A 22,090-nucleotide genomic window follows, 5' to 3' on the forward strand; every position below is an offset into this window, starting at 1 on the left:
CAACTACCTCCTGGGAATTTCTACTCAGGATTTTGTCTGCATCTCGAAACTTAACGTGTCAAAACTTAACTCATAATTCTGCTCCACCCCAGGTACTCTGGCCACATATAAACACATAAATGGGTTCATAATGCCATTCTCCTAACAGCTCAAGTGATGGATTATCCTCAGTCCTTCCTTCCATACATCGAATCACCAAATGCTGCTGATCTCTCTCCTCTATCCTTGTGCCACACCGTGTAAGGATATTATTTCATCTCTGCTGTACAATGACAGCAGCCTAGTTATTGGTTTCCCAGCTTTTCTGGCTCTAACTCATTGTATGTACTAATGGTCAGAACAAAATTCCTAAAGGGCATCTTTGACTACGTCATTATCCAACTCAAAAACCTTGAATAGGTAAATAAAGTCCAAACTCCATGCTGCAAGTGATGTGGGGCCTCCAGGATGCGGCCATAGTTACCTTTCCAAGTATCTGAGCCTGAAATGCTACTATTTCTAATCTCTAACTTAGCACTTTGAAAACTACCAGACATTCCTATAGTTTCCCACTTCCATGTCTTTCCTTTGGCCACATTTCCTAAGCTGTATCTACTTAACCATTAGGACCCAGCTCAAATAACTTTCTCTGTTTGAGCATCTTCTGATGTCCCCAACCAGAAGTTCCTTCTTCAGCTCCGGTCCTCTCACAGCATCTTTGTTCTTACTAAAGCGCTCAGCATATTCTCCTTAGTAGTATAGTGATTATATCATAAAGCTTTTTTTTTACCCTCTTCTATTTTATAAGCCTAATAAGGATACAAGATGATTTTATTCATGTTTGCATGTACTAAATTACCCATAAGGTTCTTTGCTCTCAGAAGATATTATTGATAGGGAATTCTAGAAAATCCAAAGTCTGTATTAGCATGAACTAAGTGGCACCTTGTATGTGATTTTAATTTGAAAAGCTGATTTTTTTTTCATCCCTGGGAAATCTGTACAGCATCTACACTGACCCATGAACACCATCTCTCATTCTAAGGATATATATCAATTTGTTCTGCATAAACCAAAACCTTTTTTCAGGCTGTAAAGGATGATATGGCAATAAATGACCAGGTTTCCCTACAAGCACATGGCTTCTACAGCTTTAGTGACTCTGTTGGCAAAACACTGGGCATCAAGGATCTGGTGACCCAAAAAGCACACCTCTGGAATAGACTTTTTCCCTGTTTTAGTACCCTCCCCAACTGTGCCTCCTGCAGCATAAACCACAAGTCTATCGTTTAGCGGTTTTCCATAGGCTGGATCAGACACCAAAAATCTCCATAAAATTCAAGGCTCCTAAGGTCTCAACCCAGGGGATTCTACCTTAGTTCAGGTCTGAGGTGGAGCCCAGGAATCAAATTTTTAAGGCTTCCCTTAGTTGATTCCGATGATAGGCAGTTTAGCAATTACTGACTGGGGAGTAGGGAGAACGTATGCTTTGTGTGAGGAATTAAGAGTTCAAACTATATTTAAATAAGAAACAGTTTATATTCTATTAAGATTTGTAAGGATCCTCTCTACTTCCTTGCTTGAAGCTCGTCTCTACTTTCAATGGCAGAAGTCATATTCATTTCCTCCATAACCACGAGAGCCAAAAGACATTATCTCTGAGTCTCAAGAATCAAGCATGACCTAAAAACTCTTCTCTCGATAGCCCTCCGAATCATGACTCAGCAACTATTATGAATTCTGTCACCAAGAAATTACTGGATTTAGCATTTTTTTTTCCAGCCACATATTCCTAGTTAACTATCCAAGGCAAACTTTTTTTTCTTTTTTAGGCCTATTATTCAACCCTTTTCTTGCTCTCCAATCTCTCTTTATATATTGTTTCTTCCTCTCCCCCCACCCCTCAAGTGTCTCCTTACTGCTCATATGCTCGTTCTTGCCTTTTGCCAATGAGTTTTCCATTAATCTCTGGGTGCCCATGCCCGGCCTCCTAACTCACGTATTTCAGACACAGTCTCCAGGACTATTGCCTTTCTGGTCCAAATATTTTATGTTAAAATTTAAACTGTATTTTTATTATTTCATTCACATTTAGAAATGTTCTCTCTTGGTCCATAAAAGATTTGGGGATGAAGGCAATCTTTGACTCACACTGAACTGGCAAAGACTTTTCATGCTATAATTCCTCACATACAGTGATGCCAGAATAAACCTCCTAAAGGGCAACTTCAGTCATAAGCCTTGACTGTCTCCTGAGAATGTGCAAATTAAACTTTACAGCATATGGCAAAGCCCTCTATGATATTCTCTGGCTCTCAATCCTGTACTCCAGCTCAAAGGCTATTACATCTTAGTTTTCTTCAATATTGCACAGACCAAGACAATGAACATTCAAGTGCACAGTGGGACTAAATATGCCCAAGCAAGGGAAGAAGTCAAATGGTCTAGAGCAGAAGGATGCAGTGGTCAAACAAAGAACTGGAGAAATGCTTCAGCAAAAATCTAGAGCTGTTACTTCTGAGGCATGCTGCCTGTATTTACTACCTTTCCTTTTGCACCAAATGGTTTCAATTCCAGAAATAGGTCAATGTTTACACAACCATGTAAATTAGACTGATTACACAGGGAATGAAGGATAAAACAAGGTTTATTTTATAAGCAGTTTGCAGTAATACCACTACCTTAAAATTAGATATCTGTATATTAAAAATACTGAAGAAAAATTTTAAATAATCTCCCTCCTTTTTATATCTCTGTAGCACTTAAAGTAGTCTAACTTTTATATAACGAACTTATGTATTTTATTATCTAACTCCTCTGACCAATGCAAACCCATTAGGGCAGAGATTTTTTGGTTTGTGCTCTCATGTGTCTTCAGCACCCAAAACTGTGTCTGATAAATCACAGGTGCTTGATAAGGCTCTATTGAATGAATCAACAAGTAAACTCAGAGTCAAAATTCATGACCTAGAAGCCAGGCAATCAAGGTTCTAATACTGCGTGATATTAAAAAATTGTTTCGTCTGTGCCTAAATAAAAATGACAGTTAACTCCCACATTCTCCAAGAGCTCTTTCTACTCTAAGACACTAAACTGGAAATTCTAAGAAACCAGGCCAACATTTCTAAGTCAAAAGTAGCATTTTCTGATAATTTAAACAAAACAAAACAGCCTGTGCAATTCCCCACCTTCCCACCCCTACACATTCATAAAGAAGGTATGAGAATTATCCTAGAACTAAAACAATGCAGCTCCCAGGGCCAGCTCCGTGGCATAGTGGTTAAGTTTGGTATGCTCTGCTTCAGCGGCCTGGGTTCGGATCCCAGGCGCGGACCTACACCACTTGTCAGCCATGCTGTGGCAGTCACCCACATATAAAGTAGAGGAAGATTGGCACAGATGTTAGCTGAGAGCTAATCTTCCTCAAGCAAAAAAAAAAACAACAATGCAGCTCCCAGATAAAAAGATATGAACTATTCCACAGCAAGAAAACAACTGTGACACCATACTATCTTCAAAAGCTGTTTTGAATGCAGGTGCAGAATTTATATTATATTCAACATGGGTAGATAATCTCCACTAAGCAAACTAGGAAATTACCAACAAAAGTGCAAACTATGCAGCTAACATCTACACAGGTGACCACATTCATTTCTGGTGCCCAACGTTTACCAAGAGGCAATAAAACACTTTTCTCTTGTTATGCAAAAAATTATGACACAGATGTCATCAGGGGTATGGCATGGTTCAGGCTTGAAATTACAAGCCAATCATATGATTCCAATTTTACTAAGACCATTTTATTCATACATAAAAGAGATGTACTCTAACTGTGGTTCTGTGGGTTAACATAAGTGCGTTAAAAAAACCATAGGCACCATAGGTTACATTATAAAGTCAGGCTACCCATGCCCCATTTTCTCCTAGGCACAAACCCAGAGAAAAGACCAAGCAAAATATTTTAAGAAAAGCTCATCTGGGGCAGCCTTCTTAAATCTTCCGTAAGGGAGTCAGATTAAGCTTTTTAAAATGCAAATATGATGCTACTTCTCTGATTAATGCCCTGCAATAGCTTCTCATTGCCTTTAGATTAAAATTCCACATCCTTAACATGGCCTATTAGGTCTTGTTTACCGGGCCATAACCTTCACACGTGCCATTTTCCCTTGGCTGTCTCCTTTCTTCCTTGAGGCCTTCACTCACCCCTTCCCTAGATCTGGAATCTTCTCCTTACTCCCCCTTCACCTACCACTTCTCTGTGGCTGCCTTAAACATCACTTCGTCAGAGTGGCCTTCCCTCATCTTCCCACTCACCCAGCTAGGCCTGGTCTATCTTGAATATGTTTTCTTAGCATAATATACTTTGCTTTTGTAGCATCCAACCCAATTGTGACTTAACTGTAATTGGTTGTTTAATACTGGCTACCCAATGAAAATATAAATATGAATTACTCAAGCCATTGATGGTGCCTTAGACCCGGTTGGCACTTGAGTACTTACAGAATAAATGTTTTACCGACAGCAAATACAGGTAGAAACAGGTTAAAAAGAATGGAAGAAAGCTACAAAACCAAGTTCCTGTCTCTAATCTCTGGTCCTTTTGCTTATTAAAGTAACTAGGTTAGGCCCAAGATAGAGTCGCTCATGCTAAACCCCACATCAACCGACCAAAACTTAAGTAAGCTTCTGTGCTCGCTATTCCAGAAAAGGAAAGCCTAGGTCAACCAATCAGCACTTGTTTTCTCAACACAAGTTACCTACCCCAGCTCCAAAACTTCCCTGTGCTCCATATAAGGAAAGTAACTCTGTATTAACCAATCAGAAAATGCCAGCTATAACTTCTTTTTTCTTGCTCACTTTGGTCTAAAAATCTTTTGCCTTGTACAGTTCTTCTGAGTTCCTTTCTATCTGCAAGATTGGATGCTGCCCGATTCACAAATCGCTGAATAAAGCCAATAAGATCTTTAAAGTTGACTCAATTGAATTTTGTTCTTTAACACACTTTAGCCTATTGCTCTTATAGAAGAGCAAGAAACTATCTCATTAGTCTTCAGTAAGTCATGGCTGCCTCACTGCACCATACTTTATACAGTAGGTTCTCTGCAAGTCAGGCAACAACTTTTTCACCTTTCTACGAATGACCACAGAAGCACTAAGAGTAATGATTTGGGGATACCAATAAATTGTAGGGCAGGCAAATTCACAAATACAAAATTTGTGAACAATGAGGATCAACTGTCTATTCCTGCATCCCAAGTTATCTTGGGTCACAGCATTTATTTCACTGTCTAATCATTTCGTGGAGATTTTTGAGATATTGTTAAGTCACTAACCGTAGATACAAGTTCTTTCACTCCCTATCCACTCGCCCTGAAATAAGCCTTTGTTAAGTTATGTTATCGTAAAAGAAGAATATTGCTACCATCTTATCCTTTTGTCTGTATACTCTATGAAGACAAAAGCTTTAACTACTCTTTTTCACCATCAGGTTCCCAGGGATTGGCACAGTGCTTGTCACCTAACAGGTAGTCAGCAGACTTTCAATAAATCAAAGACTAGAAAAATCTTGAGCTCTGGTTTGAAATATTTACAAATATTAAGAAATTTGTTCTAAGTGATTCTCAAGTACATGCCAAGTTATACATATGTGTGTGTTTGTATGTAAATATATGAACTATTTATAGTTCCTTCTCAAAATTTAGTTTATTACCATACTGAAAAGAATAATGATAGATGTATCCAAATATGTACATATATTTTATTTAATATATGATTCAAATTCTATTTATGTACTTTAAAGTGATTTGCTTCTATAAAGGTTTACTAGGTTTTGCAGAGAGTCTATTCATGCAACAGATACTTACTAAGCCTCTGCTAAAGCTCTAAAGTATTATGCAGGAATAGAAACATGAGCAAAACTTTCTGACCTCAAAGAGCATATCATGTGCTGCAGGAGATAAGAGACTGAGCTCTCTGTGAAAAAGACAACCACTTTTTGTTTAACAGAATAAATCACAAAAGAAATAAAGAGGTTTCAGGAGACCAAGGTATATCAATAAGTTAAAAGAAAATTTTTTCTTTGAGACGTGGCTTATGACATAAGTTTCGGATTGTTTTGTAGAGCCTGAAATAAAAAAATCTAAGCCTCTGAATTTCAAATTAAATCAAGTTATATTCTTTAAAATACAGAGCTAATATGATAAAAGCATTTCTCTCAAGTGGCATGTTTTTTTTTTAAAGACAGGAACTCCACCTGAAATGTGCAACTTTCCCAGCTGTTTCAATCCTTAATTGTGGGTGGTTTCTATGTGGGTGCAAAAATAAGGGTGGTAAAAAAAAAAGGAAAACAATAATTCAATTGTCCAACTGAGAGCCATCAAAAAGTAAAGTATGCTTCCTCTACAGAGTTCAAAAGAAAATATTATTTGTATAAACAATTTAGGCATTTGGAAATGTTCCACTTTAATAGAGGACTTCCTGATTTATATAACCACATTTAAGTCGGTTGTAATGAGGGTTTATAATAACTGATGGATTTTCTTCTGATTCAGCAAATGAGAAGGTAATTTGTTTCCTAGAATTTAATAAAAATCACAAGTCTCTTTCTGAGGGGTTCAGTTGTGGTTGGTAATTGTTGTCTCTGGTTTGCAAACTTTTTCCTCAGAAATGCCCACCAAGAGTTTCATGGCACACTTCCCCTTACGCATCACAGTAACATGAGACAAATGTTAGCAGTAATCTGTATGAATGAGTAGTTGTAGCTTATAACCAAATTCTGAAGAAAATCTTTACAGAAGCATTTTCTGTAATTTAACAGTTTGTTTAATAATTGAATTTTATTAGTTTAAGTTGAAGAATAAAATAGATTCTTTTTTAGCTAAAATCATTAATGATCTTAAGTGGATTTCCTGGGTTTATAAATATACCATTTTTTGTTTTATTTTGTTTCTTGTGAGGAAGATGGCCCTGAGCTAACATCTGTTGCCAATCTTCCTCTTTTTGCTTGAGGAAGATTGTCCCTAAGCAACATCTGTGCCAATATTCCTCTATTTTGTATGTGGGACGCCACCACAGCATGGCTTGATAAGCAGTGTGTAGGTCTGCACCACGGATCTGAACCCACGAACCCCAGGCCTCCGAAGCACAGCACGTGAACTTAACCACTATACCACCAGGCCAGCCCCACCAGGTATTATTTTTAACCTGAAACACAGGTTACTATCTCTCAAAGTGTTTCGACTATATAGGAATCCCTTCAAAATACACAAAGCAAACTGTTTGCCATACCTCCTACCCTAGCCTACATCCTTATTTATCATTTGGAAAACTGGATCAAATAAGACCTTTCCATGGGATGTAACAGATGCATCCTCAAAGTGAATGGATTTAAGTGGCAAAAGATTTATGCATTTTCCCCCCAGTAATTCCCCTAACAAGGAAAATGAAAATTTTCCAACCACTTCCTTGAAAAATCTCTTCTACTTGACACCCTCTGAGCAGGCCTCGATGATCACTCTCAGGCTTCTGTCTGTATACCAAGGCAATTTCAGGCTCACAGCTGAGTCACTTCACCACTGATACATGCCCAGCTGCAGGGAGGTAATTAAAAAACAAATATTTGCACCTGGGCAAAGCGCTGCTCATTCGGGAAGACACAATAAAGTCCCTGTAACTTAAAATGTCACTATTTTAAATTCGTCTTCTGTAGTCTCACCTTTCAAAATATTCTTCTAAAGACAGAACAGGAAAGAATCCAAAACGTAGAGTATGCTGCAGCCAACACAATATACAAAACTTGGTTTGGGTTCAAGTTACCATCCATCAATCTGTACACATACAATTTATACATAGATTTCCATATAAAAAGTTTTTTTTTTAAAGATGTAACATGCTCTTCATTCTAAGAACTATTAAGCACTAAGCCTTGCTGTTGCTTTGTCTGCATATCTGTATTCAAAATAGAGCAAATACCTGAACAGGAATACATTAGTTATGTCAGAAATATCTGGCCAATTATTATGAAATATATTTTGACCTGAATTACCTAATTGATGGCCTCATTCTCCACTCAGAGTTGGGAGCCATAACCTTAGTTGACAAATGATTATGTGTTGCCTGTCTCTACCGCAGGAATTTTCTGTTTAGGTGTGTCTAAAGGAATGAAGTCTCCACCTAAAATATTTACTAGCAAACTGACTCTCCTTCTTGGTAAATGTTTAACCTCTTGAGTGCAAGGTTCATATTGTCCAAGACTTTCCTGAAAATTACCATAGGCCATCACACAACATCATTAACCAAGCTGTTTATGCACAATTGCAACTGGACTTTCCAATGATTTCCAAGATTACATACAATGAAAAGCTTTGCCTCATATTAATGACTAATATTTCTATTGGCACTAGTTCAGCTTGACTAACAGTATCTGATTTTTTTTTTTCTAATCTAGACTTCTTTAAGACTTTGGTTAAAAGTGATTTTGAATTATAGGCACTACATGGAGGAACAAAACACAGTAACTTGCATGCCCCACATTTGGTATAAATATAAATTCCGAAGTGATACACTGAGTTTTACAGCCTTTTATTATCCTATACTCTCATGTGCTAAATTAACGGAGCAAAACAACCTGTGTCATAGGCAGGTTCACAGTAATATCTTTGAGCTTCTACTTGTTGGAATGAACCAACGTAAAGAGTGTTTTCGAAAGAACAGTATTTTTTGTAGAGACAGCCTTTTGTTTCTCACTGGTAAGTTTTTAAGACTAGGCATATGACTCACTTTGGAAATTATCAATTCCCATGCATGCACATATACCAGGACTGATGGATGCAGTGGGTATTGTCTTTCTGCATTTACATATATATTACTATGTAATTATAATTAAATAATGGTACATTCTGTATCCAGTCTACCCATATAATTATTTGAGGAGGACTGAATCTTATACCAGTTTGTATTCACTCCCCACCCCTCCATCACTAATTCCTAAGCCCCAAGTGTCCAGCTACTCAACAGCTAACTTACTCCTAACTCAATGTCTTTATTCAGTACAAAACACCAAAGCAGTATAAAAAGTGGGCAATTAGAGCTGCTGTGGGAAGTTAAGTTGGACGGACTCAATAGGCTCCTTCTTACTAGGGCAGAGCTGCAGTGGGCAGATAAAAAGGAGCCATCAAAAGCTCACCTGTAGCTCATTCATCCTTAGAGAAGAGAGGAGCAACGACCCTTTGCTGCTCTTGAACAGAAAGGAGGGTGCTAAAAGGAGAGCACAGGATGCTGCCCTGCTTGGGACTTCAGTTCTGGAAACAACTAACCTATCCTCTGAGCCATAGGAATTCCCCACTGGGTCCCAGACAACTAATCCCATTTTGCTTCCTTCCAAGCCAGCAATGTCTCACTGGCACCAAAAAACAAACAAAAAAAAAAACCCCAGCAAGCACAAGGCCAAAATGGTGGGAGCAGAAGGGGACAGCTGAAGAGTAGGGCCAATTTATAGGCCAAGCACAGGCCTACGTGTCTAACAAATGCCTGGACCAGCTTCCACAAATTAAGTAGTTATATTGATATAGTAACAGCACCTTATCCTTACTTTGCTCAAAATCTGTTTTTCGCCCCATTCCACTGTAAGCACATTGAAAGCAGACACCTTACTCATCCTCCTACTGCCCTCCCACCCGTTCCCACCATCATAACTTACACACAGAAAGCCTCAAATGTCTTCACTTTACAAGTTATTTTGCTCGGACAGTGCTTGCTTATAAAAGATGAGCTTTTTTGGTAAGTCATCATTTTCAGTGGTTACATCATTGGTAAGTTTCAAGACTACTCTGGCTGAGAGTGTTGTGGCTATTACTCAATGCTAAGAGTCACAGCTGTCCCGACTTCATTCCTCTTTTATTAAATCAGAGGAATAAAGAAGAAGCTGAAACCGGGGCTTCAATAAACTATTTTAAACACAGCTGAAACTTTGTGCCTCCCCATGCAGAACTGAGGCTGATGAAGGTGGGAAAGCAGAGTTCTTGCACTCCGTCCACACCAGCCTTAACCATTTGTCTCAGGTATACATTCCTAGATCACTGTCCTTCGTACAACAGCTTGCAATATCCTCATAATTCCTCCATGCCAGGAATGATTATTCGAAGTCTTCTACTATTTCTTCATTATATATAGTTATTTTTAACTGTTTAGCATACATTTGGGAGCTTAGTAAAAGGATAAAGAGTGTTGGTTGGTGAGGATATGGGAACACATCTGTATTTTTACATGAGTTGTTTCAGAAATAATTTCTGCCTATAAATCTTTTTGCTCTAAGTAAGGTTCTCCCAACAAAGCATTGATGTTTAAATCAGATTCCCAGTAACAGTAGCTAAATAAGTCTCCTGATTTAAAAGTAGTAAGCAATATTACATTTACTCTTACACAGTATTCATCTTCTGCTCCCTAACCTTTGATCTAACTCCTCAAAGGATTAGAATTTACTATTCATTGCCTATAATAAGCCTTCACCTACTGATGAATTCACACCTTTCAAATTTAATCTGCAAGAGCCACAACAACATCCATTTAGCCAAAGTGGAAAGAGACAGACAGACCAATGTTGAGATATCAAGTTCACAACAACCTGCAGAAATCACCTAACATCTGCCTGGAAGGCAGAGTGATTAAAAAACCCTACCTCTGCAGTTACTACCTGTGACTTCAAGAAGATATTTTAATTAAAAAGCTTAATGGAAATATGCAGAAATATGTTTATTGTACTCTTTTTTTTTTTTTTTTGTGAGGAGCTCAGTCCTGTGCTAACATCTACCAATCCTCCTCTTTTTTTTTTTTTTTTTGCTGAGGAAGACCGGCCCTGGGCTAATGTCCGTGCCCATCTTCCCCACTTTATATGGGACGCCGCCACAGCATGGCTTGCCAAGCAGTGCATCGCTGCACGCCCAGGATCCGAACCGGCGGACCCCAGGCCACCATAGTGGAGCGCACGCACTTAACCACTTGTGCCACCAGGCCAGCCCCTGTTTATTGTACTCTTGAAAAGAAGTAAAAGACTAACTAGAAGCAACTCAAATATACTATAGAGATTATTTCGTAAATTCCTATTTATGAACCCGATGGAATAGAGTCATGAAATCATTAAAAATTATAATATCAGGGCCGGCCCGGTGGCACAAGCGGTTAAGTGTGTGCACTCCGCTGCGGTGGCCCAGGGTTCGCCGGTTCGGATCCTGGGCACGCACCAACGCACCACTTGGCAAGCCACGCTGTGGTGGTGTCCCATACAAAGTGGAGGAAGACGGGCACGGATGTTAATCCAGGGCCAGTCTTCCCCAGCAAAAAAAAAAAGAGGAGGATTGGCAGATGTTAGCACAGGGCTGATCTCCTCAAAAAAAATAAATAAATAAACAAACAAACAAACAAATAAATAATATCTATGAAAATCCAGAAGTATCTGTTATAATCCTCTTTACAAGGGAAGAAATCAAATTATATACATATCATTCTACTAGAAAAACATACACACATGAAAAAATTAAAGTTTATAAGGAAAATTACGTCCTTTATTCAACAATTCAACTGAGGGTCTACCATGAATCAGGCGTTGAGTCAGCCACTAAAGCTAAAATGGTTAAAAAAAAAAAAACAAACAGATCTGGCCTCTGCCTTCTTGGAATTTATAGTTTCATTACTAAGTGAAAAATAATTGCTGTTATGTATGTGCTTGTTCTTTCTTTTTTCTAAATAACAATGCTAATATATTAATATTTTAATAAGACAATCTAGGCTTTTGTCTGGCTAAGTGTATGTTACAAAGCCTATGTTGGGGGCTGGACATTACAACACAAGTGTCAAAAAGTGGTACACAAAATGACAACTACTATTGTTCCAAATGTCAGTGGTGCATGATCACGAATCCTGCCCTTTCCCGTTCATCCTGCAAAGAGAAAGATGTCATGTTGCTTGAGGCTGCGTGGCAATCCTCTCCTTTCTTCCTAAAGGCTCCCTAACTACACCTCAGCCAAGTAAGTGACAGTTCCGGCTCAGGCACCTTCCATCATAGAACAGAGTGCAAAAGGAGTCATTCCTAATCCCAAGAGAACAACCACCTCCACACCCACCTCAGAGTAACTAACACTCCTAAAGGAGCAAGCAAATAAAGTGACCACCTAGCCCAGCTCCTCTGAAAGACTGCCAACTTGACCATAATGATGTACCCAGAATGCAAATCCCATAGGCAAAAACAGCTTGTCTAAGGACTCTGCACTCTGTCCAAGGATTTCTCCAGAAGGAACTCTTGTGAATGTAAGCCACACAATGAATCCGGAACTCATTCAACTTATCTTCTCCTGAGAGCCTCTCTTTTTGGGGGATAATACTGCTTTTCCACGGCTAGGTTTGGACTTGCTACTTAGGTTTTCAAAAATAATAAAAATATGTTGTTTAGAAATACATATGAACTGACAAAACTATAGAAGAAAAAGAAACGGCAGAGGAAGGAGAGGAATGTGATTGTGGAGAGGCATGTTGGGGATTATAAAGCCATGCTACTCAAAGTGTGGTCCACGGGCCAGCAGTGTCAACATCACCTTCAATCAAGTCTGTTAGAAATGCAGAACCATACACTCCACCTGAGACATTCTGAATCAGAATCTGCATTTAATACAATCTCCATGTGTTTCATACACACAATAAAGTTTGAGAGTCACTGTTCTAATACTTACAATATTCTGTTTTTATACCTAGAAGGTGAATACGCTTAATATTATTCTCCAAAATGTACACATATATTTTATATGGTCTTCTGATTATGTGACATGTCTCTAATCTAGCCTACAAATGGACCCCATGTCTACCAACGGGCAAGTAGGGATTGTTAAAATGTGGGGGAAAGAATGCTACATGGATTTGATCTTCAAACAGTAAAAAACTCAGATATAGATAAAACTTCAGAGATCACATAACACAACCCCTTCACTTTATGGGGAATGAAACCATCTGATTCAGGAAGGAGTATGCCTTCCCCAGGGTCAGATGCTAAATTACTGTGGCAAAGTCAGAGTAGGGCTCAAGTCTCTTGATCCCCAGTGATGTTCTGTGTCCTGCAATAATACTAGGTCAATACCACATGACTGTTTTTTCCTTTCTTCATAAATACATACTCATGTTAAAAGAGAAATCAGAATTAAGTTTAAAAACAAAAGATAATTCTTAAAACCAGTACCTTGTATATTTAATAGCAGATGCTCAATTTACATTTGTTTGAATGAATGATTCACTTTGAGGCAGAGACAACAATTGTCATCCACATCTTCTCAAAGGGCTGAGCTGAATTATTCATAGAATAAGTCATTTCCTTATGGAAAAAACCACAAAGCTCAATTTTAAAACAATTTATAATACTCTCTTCCATAGTAACCAAAAATTGCCCTGATATTTTTATCAAAGTCAGAATATTTCACATGTTTAGTATTTAGATGTGTGAATCTGCTTGATTTCAATGAAATCAATACTGAAGTAGAACTTTTAAAATTATTACTTAGAATACGCGAGAATAGTAGTACTCACCAATACTAATTTCATCATCTGTTTCAGCATCACCAATACATTCAAATTGGAAATCTTGCAGTGACTGGGAGAATTTCTGTACTGCCATAGACAGATCTGTAATTAAAAGTTAAAAAACAAAAAGGCATAAACTAAAGGTACCATGGAATGCTTGAGAGTTTCCACGTTATATTATATAACTTTGATGTTAATACTATATTAACCAGAACCTTTTAAAATACCAACTTGAGAAATTTAAGCAGAATTTAAAGAGACTATTAAAGAAATATTTTGGGACCTGGATCTGCTGCTCTGCTTAAAGGGAATCCGCTCCTTTAAGAAAGTTTTGGTGCTAGTCATGTATTATCTGGAAGCCAATTTCCCAAAGACTTTATCCGAGTTTTACCATTCACTCCCTATAAATGGAACATTTATAAAAAAAGAAGGAATGCTACTGAAGTTGCTAGTGGACAAAAAAAAAAGAAAAAACAGCGAAGCTTCGATGAGAAAGGGTCACTGATGTCAGTCATTCTATAGAGACTGTGGAGCAGGCAGGGTACGTGGTTTTGATCTCTAAGGTGAAAGGCAATGTGAAAGGTGGTTTACCAATAACCTCGTGATTTACAGGAGATCTTAAGCTCAACATAACATTCAATCCTGACTTCAGTCTGAACACAGTCCAGAGTGTGACTAAAACCAGAAAAAGAATTCTTCTTTATTCCTGGAGACAATAAAGAAAAGCCTAGAATAATGAGAAGTAAAGCCCTGGGAGGCAAAAGCTTGGGATGCAACCTAAGAGAGTGATTAAGAATGCAGACTCTGGAGCCAGGCTGCCTGGGTTGAAATCCAAGTCCCGTCACTTACTCGCTATGTGACCTTGGGCAAATTATTTAGCTCCTCTGGGCCTCTGTTTCCTCATCTGTACAGAGTGAATAACAATGGTACAACCACCTCAGAGCTGTTTTGAGGATTAACTAAGTTTATATTTGCAAAGAGCTTAGAATAGACTCTGGCACTTAATAAGCACTATTTAAGGTTGTTAAAATAAAATTAAAAATAAATCACTCTGGGCCAGGCCCTGCGGCCAAGTGGTTCAAGTCTGGCAAGCTCCGCTTTGGTGGCCTGGGTTCACGAGTTTGGATCCCAGGTGCGGACCTGCTCCATTCATCAGCTATGCTGTGGCGGTGTCCCACATACAAAATGGAGGAAGATTGGCACGGATGTTAGCTCAGGGCTAATCTTCCTCAAGCAGAAAAGGACGAGAATTGGCAATGGATGTTAGCTCAGGGTGAATCTTCCTCAGCAAAAAAATAAATAATAAAAATAAAAATAAATCAATCCAACAGTGCAGTATCAGGGAAGCTTCAAAGGTCCCACCTCTCAGAGCTATTCTGATCACCCATGCCAACCTTTTGCAGAAGTCTGCACCAGTAGGAAAACATATTTTTCTGGAATTCACTCTACATTTCATTTAATAGTATCCCCCATGGGTTCAAGCCCAATACCTGAACTCTTACATTTAGCTCAAGCAATAGGACTTAACAAAGACTCTCCCTCACCAATCTTTAGTCTGGCACCTCTGAGCCCTCTTCCTGTGTAGGCCTCCACATTGGCTCCCTGTCCTCACTAGGCTCACAGAGCCCAATTTTAGCAAGAATCCTGCCAAATCAGTTTAGAGAGAAGCCCCCACTCTGGATACCTGATCAAATTTCTCATCTCCCACCTTTGATGCATAAATCCTTGGCCTGCCCTCACCAAGAATCCTCCTACCCTTGATGTCTCCTCTTAGTAATTTTCCATCCACCAATACTGCCCTCCCTCCAACCTGCTCCTCAGCTATATATCCCTACTTGCTCTTGTTGCATTCACAGTTGAGCCCGATCTTTCTCCCCTCTACTGGGATATTCTCAATACCTATAGCACCAGTCCTAAATAAAGTCCTCCTTACCATTTTAACAAGTGTCCGAATAATTTTTTCTTTGAGAACAATTGCAGCCCCACACCTCGACATGACCCCAGGACCTACTGTGGTAATCCCCCATTCATGAAATGAAGGCCAAGTACCTATCAAAGTAGGCACTCACGAGTGAATAGGTCTCCAAACAGGAAGGTCACTTTTTGCACCACTATGATCCAAGAACTCACTAACATCCTCACCAAGGTCAATTCTAAAGACCAGAGGCCTCCAGCCTCAGACAAGCTTTTAAAAAAACAAACAACAACATCAACATAAACAAAATACACATACAAGAGATGCAGTTTTTTTTTTAAATCTTGTTTGAAACAATAAATCATGCTCTGTTAAGAAGATGCTATTCACAGATTAACACCTCTTCTCACAAGAGGGAGAAACTTTGGGACCAGCTGCACATTCTACTTGAGAGGTACTTTCAATTTAAGAGAGTAAAAAGGTCTATCAGCTTAAGAATGGTTCTGCTTTTAGGCTTTCAGGAAGAAAGATAAAGAGAGCCTCCTTAATGAATTATTAGTCAATGAGAAAAACAAAGGCTTCATCAGAACTATACTTTACCAATTAGCTGTGAGGCCTTGGACAATCATTCATCCTTCCTGAGATCCATTTTTCTTATCTATACAACAGAGAATTAATACTTATCTCACAGGATTGTTATGAAGACTAAAGGAGGTATGTGCTTGGTACATACTAGGCAACTCAATAAATGGCATCAGTTATTATCATTCAAGTCCATTTCATAAAGGTGGGAAAGTTGACTGGCCTTCCAGACAGAAGGGCACTGTGCAAAAGTGTGCATTTATCTGACAGTGCACAGCTCTGGCTAAGAGTAGAGAAATCATAACAGCTATATCAAATGTTAGGAGAAGACAAAGAAAGAAAGCAGACTCCTAGTATAATTTTAAGCCAAGCAATATGTGGGTACTCTCCCTGAGACTTGGGAAAAGCATTCCATTTAATGTCCATTTTTCTATGTACAATATAAAGGCCTTATGCTAAAGCGGATTTGAAATCACAGATGCAACTCCTATAGCAGAGTCAAGATTGGGGGTGTGGTGGATATGGGTGGATCAAGATGCTTAGGAACCCTGTAAACAAATATCCTTCCTTCTCTCTCCTACTCACCACAAGTCCCTGAGTTTCCTCTCAAACTCAATGAGCTATCTACAAGTTTTGTCCTAGGGAATTCCTGACCAGCCCCAAGACTGACCATTTCTTCCTAAACTGTTTTTGCTTCCCATGGCCTTGCTCCTTGACTGAGAAAGGTAAGCTACTTTGTCCTTTCACAGAGATCACAATGAATGCACTATAATAATTCCTGTCACCAAACAAAAACACAGTAGCCCCCTTTATAAGCTACTCTTGTCAATATAGCCAAGTGACTGAGAGTATGAGTTATAGTAGCTGGTTACCTGGGTTAGCTTCCTGCTTCTGTCAATCAGTGTCATGATTGTGGGCAAGTTCCATAACCTCTCTTGTACCTCGGTATCCTCATTTGTTAAGTGGAACAGAACCCATCTCTCAGGGTTTTTGTGAGGAATAAATGAGTTAATAGAGATGAAGCACTTAGAAGAGTGTCTGACACAGTTAAGCACTTACAACATGTTGGCTATTTCCATGTTGAACATCTCAGAAAAGAAAGGAAAGGTAAAATTTCAGAAATGAAGGTGGCAGCTGTTAGACCTTAGATAACCTTGGAAAGTGTCAAGAAAACTGTGCTGATACTTTCAAATTCTCTCTTGGTTCACCGCTATTACGCTGTGACAGAGACAACCTGGTTATTCAGTATATCTGTGTAAGAGATGAGTGTCTATTTCAACCCTGGATGGAATCAAGAATTCATGAATGATCCCTTCACAGTCCTTCACAAGAAAATACGGTTCTCAACTAGTTCAGATGATAATTCCAAAAATAAAGGGGAAATTTGAAATATGACATTTTCAACTTCAAGTGTCTGGGTTCTTGATTTTCCTTTTACTTGTTCTCATTTTTCAAAAACTAAAGTAATGATGAAATCAAAAATATTATCAAGGTAAAGTAATATTGATCAATCAGCAAAATGAGGAAACCAGCTCACGCTTTTAATCTTGGCTCCATCTCCTACTGAGTATGCAATTCCGAACTAGAAAGCCCAACACCTTCCACTGACTTAAAACCACACGAAACATACCATTTCCTAACCGCCTAAAGTTTCTAAACAATGGTTAGATTCACAAAACACAAGTACTGGTTCTAAAATTTTTCAAATAAAATTGATTCACATCTGATTATATAGACCTTGAATTTAAAACCTAATTAAGCTTTTAAAGTTTAATGTTGAATTTTAAAGTACAGACCTGTAATGACAGAATCTACATTTTCTCTTAAATACGAAAAGAAAGATCAAGTGTATAAAACATGAAAAGCAAAGAATCTAGTTTAGGTAAGGATGTCTCTTTCTCCCTATTTCTACTCAACTATTGGAACTTGAGGACAAATAGGAAAAAGATCCCAGTCGGAGCCACCATGGCCACATTCTAAGGTGAAGGTAGAGGAATAATATTTACTAGCGAGCAAGGCTGTACATAGTAAAGATGCTCAAGTACCACCCACATCAGATCCTTTCCATTTGCCTAACCCACAAGTTAAGCATAGGATGTCTTCACATGTATTCACATTATAACTTGGAAGTAATTACGCTAAGCTTTAATTAGTCAGTAATGTTTTTATATCAAAGAGTTAACCTATAGCACCCATGATTAGATGATGCTAATGAAACACAAAAACTTCATTTCATTAGAGAAATACAAAACACACTAAATATTTAATTTTAACTCTTCCTCCACATAGACTTAAGAGCTGGAGTCTACCTGTTTCTTTAGAAGTGTTAATGGAATTATTTTCACAATGTTCACTATGGAAGTGAACTATATTGACAGAACAAGTACAACCAACCAGTCCACTGATATAAGGAAGTCCTTCCTGAAATCCAGTTTCTCTGGGATTAAATTTAAGCAAGACTCCCAGGAGCAATATATCCAAACATATACGCTGTAGAATTATCATCTTCACACTACCACGCAAAAGGCAGCAGTACAAAGCAATGGGAATACAAATGTAAAAACAACATATATCCTTCCCTCCAAAAGGGCACAGTCCAATAGAGGCATGAGGCATGTAAATAAATCATATCAGAGGTCAACTGATAAAGTCTGACACAGGTTAATACCACCACCATCACCACAAATACTACCTACTATGTGCCTGATACTTTTCCAAGCACTTAATGTAAATTAAACCATTAATCCTCACAGCGGGCACATGAAGTAGATATCATCACTCCCATTTTACAGATGAAGAAACTGAGGAACAGAGAGATTAAGTGACTTTTCCAAGGTTGTACAAGCTAGTAAACAACAGAGCCAGAATTTCAACCCAGCGAGCCTGGCTCCGGAATCCTCACTTAACCACAGTGCCATACTGCTCTGCACAAAGAGGTAGCAAATAAGAAGGCACAATCAGTTCTGCTTGAGTGCATGGGGGAAGAAGGTTTCTCAGAGGCATCAGTGAAAACAGGGACTTGAAAGACATGACAATGCACCAGGAAGGCCAAATTAACAGAACGTCCAGAATCGTTCAAAAGGTAGCTTCTACCTAAATAGCCAAAGACATGTATCAAGAAAACTGAGGTACTGGTTATTACCAGAAACAAACCATCCAGTCTCTTGTACCTATGTTTCTATGTTGTTTTTCCAGCTTCTTGGGATGTAACTCTTCTTTTAAGATTTCTCTCAAGCCCCCATTTCCTCCAAAAAGCCCTTCCTGATCCCTTCCAATCTGGCATTATCTCCTATACACTTCCCACTATATGTTGTGACTCTCTTGCTATGTCTTCTCTATTTTACCTTTCATCCAGTTATCCATAAACCTAGTTTATCCACCTTATTTTAACCAGTGTATTCAAAGCTGGAAACTTGACCATCTATGAATACTACCCAAGTATCCAGCACCATATCTTGTATATAATAAGAGCTCAATTGTTGAAATCATGAATTTCTGCAAGGTGGGTAAAGACTCCAACCTCCCAGCAGCCTTTCACCTTACCTTCTTCCCGTTCACATCCTTGCAAGTCCCTAATGTGGCTTTTTCAAGCACTTGTAAAACATGAGTTATCCACTATCCAAAACAACAACAACAGTAGAGAGGTTTTCATATTCACAGGAAGCTTTGACATACATTTACAATAGTGACAGCAATAGTGTTGGTACGATGTCTTACTATTTCAAATTTCTTATATATTTTTCTTAATTCTCACGCAAAACTATAAGGGCTGAAGCTATGAAAAGTTAACTTAATTTGCCCAGAGTCTAAGAGCTGGAATCCAACCTGGACAGGTCTCCTGCTTCCCAAATTGGATGTTCCCACTGTATATCATAGCTAACTCCCAAAGAGTACCAGGCATTAAAACTGGGGAGGGTGTGACCTTGAGACAACATCTAACTAATCCCTTACCTGCTGTATAAATTCTAAGATAGTAAGACTCCATGTATTGGACTATGTGAGAGAGTGCTAGCTATGTTTATTAGCATGTAACAAGCTAGCAGCAAACATACATTAGATGGTCATTATGAGACACCATGCTAAAAAGTCAAAGGAAAGGCCCATTCATTCTTGTACTTTCTAACGCCACAAGATAACTGAATAATGTTCTAAGTGTTAAGCTTTTTGAAGGTAGGTATGTATTCTTCATCTCTCTTTGCCTTTAGTGCCCAATAGAAAGCAGACACAAAAGAGACTAGGGCAACCAGAGAGAAAGAAGTGTACACGAAACACCAACACATTCACAAGATTCCGTTACAGATAAATTACTGAAAAGCTTACGGTACTGGGAACACACGAGTATAACTGTAAGCCTTAACTTAATAAAAACATACCATACCTTACACAGCAGAACATGTCAAGGAATTATCAAATAAGCCTTGGATTTTAATACTTGCAGTTATGTTTTTAGTGTTCTCTTTGTGAACTACAAATGTCAGATTGCTAGATGACGAAAAGTCACAGGAAAAGAACACTGGGTGCGGCCAAGTATAAGAAAAACACAGTGAGAACTTTTTTTCAATAAAAATCATTTCTATGGCTCTTACTTGAACCAAGTTTTAAAATGCCCACCTTCCTATCTTCTATTTTACATAAATGGCTAGAAAACAATGGTTGTCTGATATTAACAATTAAAGAAAGGTCTCCATAAGGAAGCCCCAGGACAAAGCTTGGTACTATGTAATCACTCAATAAATATATGTTGAGCTAAAGTGAAATTAATTGAATGACTTATAGTAATGGAATCAGGAACTCTCTTTCCTTGAAGGCCTTGAGAAACACTGCCATGCAAGAACAGCCATGTCTACGGGACGTCATTGGAGACAGAATCACCAGAGGGCAATGGGGCACTGATGCTGTTCTTCATCCCCCTGGAAACGAAAAAGCACCACTCTAGGCCACTAAATTAACTTGCTGTCTTCCAGGAAGAAACAACATGGTTGTTTTGGCACTGTAAAGTTGATAAAACAAATTAGCCTAGCTTTAGAAGGCCTCATTCATTTCTGTACCAGATGTGTATTCAGGGTCTTATTTCTGCATCCTGTTTTGCAGTGGAGACATCCACCCTTCTGGCAAGCAATGTAAGTCAAAGCATCTGTTTTCAGTGATGAACTAAAGTCTTATGTGATGAATGTGCTCAGATCTGGAAAGAAGTTCTTCATTAGAATCAATCATTCTTTCACGCCATAAACTAAGTATGCACAAGAGTCAGATAGACATGGACACCAATCCAGGAACCACCACTTACTGCAATGTGTCTTAGAGCAAGCACTTAGTTTCGCTGAATCTCAGGTTCCTCATGTACAAAAGGAAGATACTAATCCTTTGCAAGGTTGTCATGAATATTACATGACACTGGCTTAGCACAGTGTCTGGTATGGAACAGAAACTTGAAATACTGGCTCTCAACAAACATTAACTATTAAGCCACTATTTATTATGACGCCAAATGCAGAATATGAAATATTTTCATTGTAAGAATAACATTTAATCTGTGTATTACATTACTATCTTCAGGAAAGCTTTAGTGAAAATAAATAGAGGTACTGGTCTCTAATGAAGACCAAACTGTTCATAATCCCATAAATGATATGTGTCTGGCAAGCAATTCCAGAAGATTCCAGCCTAAAAACAAACAGGAACCAACACGTGGCCAGGTTTTATCCAGTTTCTATAAAGCTACAAATTCCATAAAAATTAAAAATGAAAAACCACAATGACTTCACTATTGCTACAACCCAAGTTAAAAATAGAAAGTTCAAAGGGTGAAATAAACCACCCATCTTCCTACCCTGGGGGGAAAAACTTGAAAAGGGGGGATAAGAAAACAATGGCGCACTGCAATTTCTTCGGATTCTCTTCCTGCCTCAATAAGCATTCCTTTGTTGCCTCCTCTGAGATTTCTCTTCCTCACACTCTTTCCTCCAGAAAGGTTTGTCTTGAGCCACCTTGTTTTACCTCAATACTTGTTCTCTTTTAAAAAGTACTATCTGTATATCTATATGCTGGCAACTCCCA

General features: G+C 38.5%; 1 protein-coding gene across 3 annotated transcripts in view; it reads right to left on the reverse strand.

Annotated features, from left to right (window-relative positions):
- Positions 1–22,090, reverse strand: part of ARHGAP42 (Rho GTPase activating protein 42) — a 258,913-nt gene that overhangs the window by 185,063 nt on the left and 51,760 nt on the right. For all 3 annotated transcript variants that reach the window (XM_058545356.1, XM_058545358.1, XM_058545357.1), the window contains exon 2: positions 13,543–13,638. In XM_058545356.1, the coding sequence (XP_058401339.1) occupies positions 13,543–13,638 (96 nt within the window). The remainder of the gene's footprint in view (positions 1–13,542; positions 13,639–22,090) is intronic.

The sequence above is a fragment of the Diceros bicornis genome, chromosome 7, assembly GCF_020826845.1.
Source record: "Diceros bicornis minor isolate mBicDic1 chromosome 7, mDicBic1.mat.cur, whole genome shotgun sequence".
NCBI classification, from domain to species: Eukaryota; Metazoa; Chordata; class Mammalia; order Perissodactyla; family Rhinocerotidae; genus Diceros; species Diceros bicornis.